This window comes from Bombus vosnesenskii, unplaced genomic scaffold (genome assembly GCF_011952255.1).
Source record: "Bombus vosnesenskii isolate JDL3184/JDL3185 unplaced genomic scaffold, Bvos_JDL3184-5_v1.1 scf7180000013512, whole genome shotgun sequence".
In the NCBI taxonomy this organism is placed as follows: Eukaryota; Metazoa; Arthropoda; class Insecta; order Hymenoptera; family Apidae; genus Bombus; species Bombus vosnesenskii.
The window spans coordinates 197,299-205,043 of NW_022883093.1; the positions used below are offsets into that span (position 1 = coordinate 197,299).

The 7,745-nt window shown below is 34.9% G+C and overlaps 3 protein-coding genes across 10 annotated transcripts; 1 reads left to right on the forward strand and 2 right to left on the reverse strand.

Moving 5' to 3' along the window:
* The first annotated feature begins 24 nt into the window (after nt 1–24).
* On the forward strand, nt 25–5,333 carry LOC117238459 (rho guanine nucleotide exchange factor 7). Of its 8 annotated transcripts, none has more exons than XR_004494204.1 (13): nt 25–420; nt 505–740; nt 820–946; nt 1,062–1,236; nt 1,343–1,552; nt 1,666–1,864; nt 1,972–2,208; nt 2,311–2,389; nt 2,500–3,930; nt 4,348–4,519; nt 4,636–4,741; nt 4,833–4,917; nt 5,009–5,028. XR_004494204.1 is itself a non-coding variant. In XM_033503361.1 (13 exons), exons 2-13 carry the CDS (start codon nt 672–674, stop codon nt 5,169–5,171), a joined length of 1,743 nt encoding a protein of 580 aa, XP_033359252.1. In that variant the 5' UTR covers nt 34–420; nt 505–671; the 3' UTR covers nt 5,172–5,333. The 8 variants fall into 8 exon arrangements, 1 of the variants encoding a protein (XP_033359252.1); XR_004494203.1 differs by having other exon boundaries at nt 4,636–4,737; XR_004494207.1 differs by having other exon boundaries at nt 33–420; nt 2,500–2,624; nt 5,009–5,333.
* A 166-nt stretch (nt 5,334–5,499) lies between these two features.
* On the reverse strand, nt 5,500–6,153 carry LOC117238460 (mediator of RNA polymerase II transcription subunit 11). The gene is made up of 3 exons (XM_033503363.1): nt 5,951–6,153; nt 5,725–5,865; nt 5,500–5,631 (listed from the first exon to the last, which is right to left on the reverse strand). Exons 1-3 carry the CDS (start codon nt 6,024–6,026, stop codon nt 5,510–5,512), a joined length of 339 nt encoding a protein of 112 aa, XP_033359254.1. The 5' UTR covers nt 6,027–6,153; the 3' UTR covers nt 5,500–5,509.
* A 453-nt stretch (nt 6,154–6,606) lies between these two features.
* Nucleotides 6,607–7,670, reverse strand: LOC117238485 (cytochrome b-c1 complex subunit Rieske, mitochondrial-like). The gene is made up of 3 exons (XM_033503417.1): nt 7,357–7,670; nt 7,052–7,229; nt 6,607–6,944 (listed from the first exon to the last, which is right to left on the reverse strand). The coding sequence occupies exons 1-3, from the start codon at nt 7,604–7,606 to the stop codon at nt 6,653–6,655; spliced, it is 720 nt and encodes a 239-aa protein (XP_033359308.1). The 5' UTR covers nt 7,607–7,670; the 3' UTR covers nt 6,607–6,652.
* Nucleotides 7,671–7,745: the final 75 nt, after the last annotated feature.

Below are 7,745 nucleotides of genomic sequence, written 5' to 3' on the forward strand. Positions count from 1 at the left end.
TGCATTTATATACATGTGTACGTACACTTGATAACCTTGTAAGTGGGGACTGAGGACGAGCAATCGCAAGAAACGCATGAAACAGAATATGCGCCACTGTTATGTATGGATTTACTTGTGTATATGTGCATTGGGTATTAATAGCTTGCTGAGATGTCACAGAGCTACAGGCATCTAAAAGAAAGACTAACCTCTTCGTTTCTTATACGATAAATGGTTATATTCAACGCAACCTTGAATAATTTTAGATACTTTTCACACGACAATTCGACAAATATTTATCGAACGTAATCGAACTCAATCACATGCGGAATCACGTGCAAGGAATATCCCGCGATATTGTAAACCAAGGTAAAACGTATGATTAACAGTGAAATGTCATTTGGCGTTTAAGGACAGCAGTATGAAACGTAACTTTCCGTGAGTTGAACAATATCCAAGTGGATATATTTAACGAATATGTTATATAAATTCTTCAACGTTGTATCGTTTAAAATTTTTTAGTGCAAGTAAACTTGGGTTGATGGATAAGAAATTGAAGGAAGACTAGAAAAGTTTCTCTATGCAATGGAGCTATTCCATTAGACTTTTCATGTTTCTCTTTTATATTCTATTTTAGATTCACTTTAAAATACTTATTTTTCTCTCTTTTTTATATTTATATCAAGACCATGTCAAAGCCTGAGACACCAAAATTTGTAACTGCTCTTTTTTCCTTCAAAGGAAAAAACAATGACGAGGTATGTTTCATTTTCTATTTTATTCTCTATTTCTATAGATCGGTTTTGCAATTTCAACACTGCTGCATTTGTGTTTTAGCTGTGTTTTAAAAAGGGAGATGTAATTACGATAACACAGATAGATGAAGGAGGTTGGTGGGAGGGAACATTACATGATAAAACAGGATGGTTTCCATCTAATTACGTCAAAGAGTGCAGGGTTCCAGGTATTGTGCATGTAATGAAACAATCTGTATTTAATCATTTTGATAATTTCTAGATTCTTATGTGCTTACCTTTTATACTGTTACTACATTTACAATATTTTTATTTTGTTTATAGAGAATAGTGTCTCGACTATGAAAGCAACTGAAAAAGTTCTGCAAGAATCTCCCGTGCATCAAAAACTAAATCGTGATATTGTATTGAAAGATTTGGTAGACTCTGAAAGAGTGAATGTAGCAGAATTGCAGGGTTTGATAAATAGTTTTTTACATCCTCTAGAATCTGCTAACATGTAAGTATATGTGATAAATTATTTATTAATTTTGTTGGAATGCATACATTCACATACACCTTTGCAATACTACAAATGAGATGTATTATAAATCTTCAATGTATAGATTGAACAAAGAAGAATACAAGCAACTTCTAGGTAATGTACATGAAGTTTTGGAAGTACATCAACGATTGCTATCCAATTTGGAAGCAGCTATGACACAAGATTCTAGAGTTGGAAATCTCTTTCTAACGCTTGCACCAAAATTAAAGTCCATTCATACAATGTATTGCAGAAATCATCCGAAGGCAGTATGTATTTTAGATCAGTACAGGTATGTATGAAATAAAAAAATTATTTTTATGTTACTTAAGTTTAACTGTAGGAAAAGGATATGAAACTTGAAAGTTATTTTCTTTACAAAATTAAATTCATTTCTTCCTCTAGAGATGAACTGAATGATTTTATGGAACGTAGTGGAGCGATATCACCAGGGATATTAGTATTAACAACTGGTCTAAGTAAACCTTTCCGTAGATTGGATAAATATTCTGCTATGCTTCAAGAATTGGAGAGGTATACGGAAAGAAATCATCCTGATAGAGGTGACACACAACGCAGTATAGCAGTATACAGAGAGATAGCGGTAAGTTGTTTGATTGTATCCTTACGTTGTTCTTTAGTTTAAGCTCCATAAAGATGTTTGGCATTTTTAGCAAAATATGTTACAATTTTTGTTGCATTCTCTTGTAGGATCGATGTGCATCCATACGAAAGCAACGTGAGTTGGCGCTTCAAGTGTTAACCAGTGGTATTAAAGGATGGGAGGGAGAAGAGTTAAGCTCACTCGGGGAAATCCTTTATGTCGGATCTGTCACTTTGGCAAGCGGAACTACTGGTCTAGATCGTCGAGATAGATACTTTGTTCTTTTTCCAACGACTCTTTTAGTCCTCAGTGCTAGTCCAAGGATGAGCTCTTTCGTTTACGAAGTATATTCGACATTTTTTTCTCTATATTTTATATCTTGTTGTATATCTCTCATCTTTACAGAAATGCCTAAATAAATGCTTACATGTTTTCTCCATTCACAGGGAAAACTTCCATTAACAGGTATTACTATTACTCAAGTGGAAGATACAGATGAAATAAGAAATGCTTTTGAAATTACAGGCAAGGAATCCGAATCATTTATTCGTTATGAAATAATATTAATTACCACGCAAATTTACTTGACAAACTTTACTTGACCTATTATCAACAAAATTTCCATTTGATCTTAGGACCAATGATCGAGAGTATACTAGTACTTTGTGGTTCTAAAGAAGATCAGCAGCGATGGATCGAACTTTTAATACAGGAACAAACAACGAATAACAGTCTCGTGAAATCATCAACGACGTCACGCGTGAGTTACAGTTTACCTCCATATGCTCGTCTTTCAAGATATTTTGCAAAATTAGTCAGACAAAAAATTATACGTCCTGAACTTTTGAAAAAGTTGCTTTATTTACAATACGTTCTGCGACCGGATATGAGTAATGTAAAAATGCGAAGGACTAATATAACGACATATGTCCTTCATCCGATGCAAACAAATAGTCAGGATAGTTGTTCATACAACTACTCGACAAGTTTCGAGTCGAATAAGATCGCAACGGGACAACCATTCGTTGGAACGACAATGTTGCGTAAATCTACTTTGACTCTCAATGTAAAATATGCATTACCAGATATTGATCTTAGTACTGTAGGAGTAACAAAGGGCTCATCTTTGACGGAAGTAATATCAACTGAGAATACACGAGGTGATATTAGTAAAAGTTTGCCACTTGTTAGTGTTGGAAGTTCTATTACTGCTGGTTTCGCCAATAATAATAATAATGTAAATACCGTAAGCGTTGTTGACGAACAACTCGCTTGTCGATCACGTTTCACGAATCTTGCTCGTTCGTTTCCAATTGGCTGTAACTTCCATCAAGATACATTTGGTGAAACGAAGAAGCACATAGATGTTGCGGCCGCGATAAAGTGTTGGAAGAGTAAAGAATTCACTGACGAACAATCTATTATGATAAATTCTGTACATCATCCATCCGTTCCTGTGTGTAATTCAAATATTATTGAGAATTGCTGTCAAGCGAATGTAATTAGTGTTGGATCATCAGATTCAGGAATGGCTGAAAGTTATCGATTAAATTCTTCTGAAATAAATTCTTCTTGTAAATCGTGTACGTGCGTTGAAAACAAGTACAGCATAGAACATCCTATAAGGATCTATTCTGATGAAAGTGAGAACGATGAGAATAATTTTGAATATCAGTGCGTTTGTACATCACCTTTTGGTTCAACCCCCAGGGATAGTGCTCACTTATCTGATTCATCGAAACACAATGATAATACATTAGATCCTCCGAACTGCGAAACTGCTAGTACGATAGTTTACAATTCTGACCACGCCTTTGCAACGAATAAAATACAAACAAAAGAAAATGTGCTTTCAAATAAATATGAGCATACAATGCAAAGAAGGTTTACACAACCTATACCGTACACACATCAAAGTATTGTACGAAAAGTTGGAAGGAAAGCAATTCAGCCAACTCGACCTGTCGAAAACGATTATAATGGAGCACATCAAATATACACGTCAGGACTGTATGCCCATTGGTGGTTGAAGAAGTCTATACCATTTTCTGGATGCTCGGATCAAGGCAAGCTTCCATGGCATGGCTGTCTTTTTCTTCCTACTGTTTAATTAGCGTTTTTGCTTGTGTTACTACTAATTGTATCTTCTTACACACGCGCGCGCACGGCACATGCACGCACGCACACACATACAGAGAGAAATGAAACGCGTACACGAGCACACAAGCGTATGCTTTCATTTCACAGCCATGTTGTGTGAAGTAAGCTTTCGCTTTACTAACGTCAGTATGCATTTTAAGAATCTAATTGGAAAAAGAAAATCTGCGTTCACTTGCATATATAGTTGGTTTATTTATGATTTTTCTTTCGTTCATTTAGAACATGGACATGTATAGAGCATGTTTCAAAATTATATATAATTTTTAGTTTAGTTATAATTAGTATAAATAATAAATTGATTTGCACTCTTTACGACTTATTAGATTTGCAGTCAACAAAGCGGGAAACAGCAACAACAACAAACGCAGCAACAGCAACGACAGTCACAACAACACAGATCAATCACGGAACATTGTGTCTCCCTAGGAATTAGAACACCTTGGAGTATCGCTTCGTTACGACCAGCACCTCCTTTCTATAGCTTCAAAGTATTTGGTAAAATTGACATTTGGATTTATCACGCATACAGCCGCCATACGGCATAAATATAAAATTTGAAAAATATATCGTAACATGTATATGCATAACAAGAAACATGTTATCGCTTACAGATGAAAGACAATTTGAAGAGGATGCAATCATATTGAAGGTGATAGAGGCGTACTGCCTTTCTGTTAATGCTAGATTCACCGTGCATTCTGGAGAATCAACTTGTAGGTTGTGGATTACATTTTCGGTTTCTAAGATGTATAGTAGTGAATTTTTGTATAGTAACATTTACATGTCGCATATCATGTTTACATTTTAGCAATGCTGGAATATGATTCGCATAAAATGCGAGACAGAACATCTTTGATGCATAATCGTGGAAATTGGGATTTTTGTAGTAATCGGTAATCATCGTCTAGTTGTTACAATATTTCCCATAATTGTATACAGTATACACAAAGAAAACGCTTCTAACATATCGTTCATTTTGAATAGGACATTATCAGAAACAGTTAGAACATTGAAAAATCAAATGACAGATTTACAATCGCAAATGTCATTATTGACGAAACAATTGGACGAAGAGAGAAGATCGAGACTTTCTTTAGCCGCAACGGTAAAACGTAGCATTGGTGTTGTGGACGGATCGGTACCTTAAATGTTCTTGAGAAAAGATATAATTTCTTGATATAATGATCTGTGTTTTATCATATTTGCGTCTTTTAACCCGATTCAATTTAAGTTTGACATTGGGAATGTTCTCTTTGTAAAATTTTCACACAGTGCCATTGTAATAAAAATAAAAGAATGAGTAACTGAACAACGCGTATAAATTATTTCAACTTTCATTCGTCTTAGATGTGAAATTTATTACTTATTTCGTTTGCATGGAAATCTTTGGCAATGTATATACATCATGAAGTGTGTTAAACGAACATATGTGTATGAATTTGTTACATCGAAAATGATGATTCAGAAAAAGAGCATTCAATGAGTTTATCTTGGTTTATTTTTAATACGCTCTAATTCGTTTACTCTGCTTCGTGCGTGTTCTAACCTGTGCCATGCCATTTGAAGTACTTTTTGACTAGCATACCCAGAGCCTTCATGTGGTTGCCCTAAAAAGGAATAAATTTAATAAGAGAGTAAAGTAAATTAGATATTCGTATAAAAAGACAAGCTGACTTTCAGGTGGTCAAATGATTGTTTACCTGTAGAAACTTGAGTTAGATAATTAATTTGTTCGCTCAATTTTGATTCCACGTGTCCTAGTGTTTTTAGAAATTGCTGAGTTTGCGCTTCAGCTTGTTTCATACTACTTTTCTCTTTACTGAGTTCCACAAAAGCTTGCCCTACATAAAGTAATAAGAATTGTCTTCTAGTTACACGAGAATTATGGTGTTACATGGTGTTTATAAATAAGCGTTTGTTGATTACCTGCACTTTGCAAACACACAATAATATCCTTCTCAATCGTTTCAAGGATTTGTATTCTCTCCATCGGTGGCGTCATTGCGAATTAGTTGTTAGAAGCTACGATTTATACGAAACTGTTGAAAAAATGATTAGAGGAAAAAAAAATGAGAAACATAAAGTATCACGTAGTATGTTCAACGTCGCACTAATGAACGTATCGTAATATGACCGAAGATTACCGAAAATAGTCGGAAATGGTCGAAACGCGACGCTGTCTGGTATATCAATCGGTATTCCCAGAGAGGAAGTTTCCTATCTGACATTCCTTTCTATATATCATCCTTTCTATGTTTCCTTTCTGGTTATACTTACAATTGGAATAAGTACATATTTTGGAGTAAGTACATATTTTAATCAATAGTAGTAACACAGAGGAAGTTTCATGTGTGGTAGTAAATATATTTGTTTATTTAGATTATACTCTTTTGCATTATATATTTATGTTACATTTTATGTTTCATGCGTTTAAAATGTAAGAAATAGGCAATGCGACGAAGGATTTATAAAAGTATGTAAATTTATTTTCGCATAACTAAACAATAAAGAAGATTCTTAATGAAGAAAGCTGACGTGATTAAAAAAACAGTAGTATTACGCATGTAATAAGATATAGTTACTATTAGAAATATTAGTCGAGTAAATCATTTATTAAGGACAATAAAATCAACCAACTAGAATGGTATCGTCATTGAGGAATTGATATTCTGGTATTTCCAAATTAGTAGGTGCTGGTCCTTTACGTATGCGCCCAGACGCATCGAAGTGAGATCCGTGACACGGACAGTAAAATCCACCGCGTATGATACCGGAGTTAGGAATTGGTATGCAACCGAGATGCGTACAAATTCCAATGACGATCAACCATTCCGCTCGTTTGACTCTTTGATCATCTGTCTCAGGATCCCTTAATGTCGCCACATTTATTACTTTCTCTTGTTCTATAATGGATTGGGAGCTGTAATGTATTTGAAAATGTTTGAGCGTTAAAAATAAGATTTGGATAAAGATAAAGTGCAGAGAGTGTAACCATCGGGAATGGATGATATTGGCTGAATAGCTCACCGATGGTAAATGAAGATCGGTTTTCCTCGCCATTTAAATACTGATACCTTTCCCACCGGTATATCTTGCAAATTAATCTCAATTTGCGCTTCTGCTAAAATGTTACGTGCTGGAGCCATACTTTCTATGTAATGTAACAAGTGAGACTTGAACCCATAAAGTCCTGCAACACCGCCCACTAATCGAAAACAAAGAATCACGTTATCTTCATTGTCTTATCGTCTTCGGTCGCGCAAGTCCTTCTATCTCTTCTTTTACTGTATTTGTTTTTATTTTTCATAAACCTCGTACTCGTGGGAACGTACCAAAAGACATTATGTAACTTGATGTTTTTCGCTCATCGATGCTCCGTTTAGTCGACACATTCGAATTCTGAAGAGATTTTCGACGATATTCTTGAAAGCTAGCATTGGGTAAGTCAGTGTGTGCATATCGATTTTTTAAAGAGAATGTTAGTGTGCTCGCGTTCAACCAATTCTCGAAAGGAAATCGAGAATAAATCGATGCGAAAGACGATGACATTTCCTCTCGAAGCTTGTACTGATTACTACCCATTAATATAACATGAAATTCGTTCGAACGTCGCGTTTTTATCTTGGTTGCGATTCGCGATTGTTTTTTGAAATAATTGAAAACGTGAATGCATCTCACAAAAGGAAGAAACGGAACAGAAGGAATAAAGAAACAAATATCG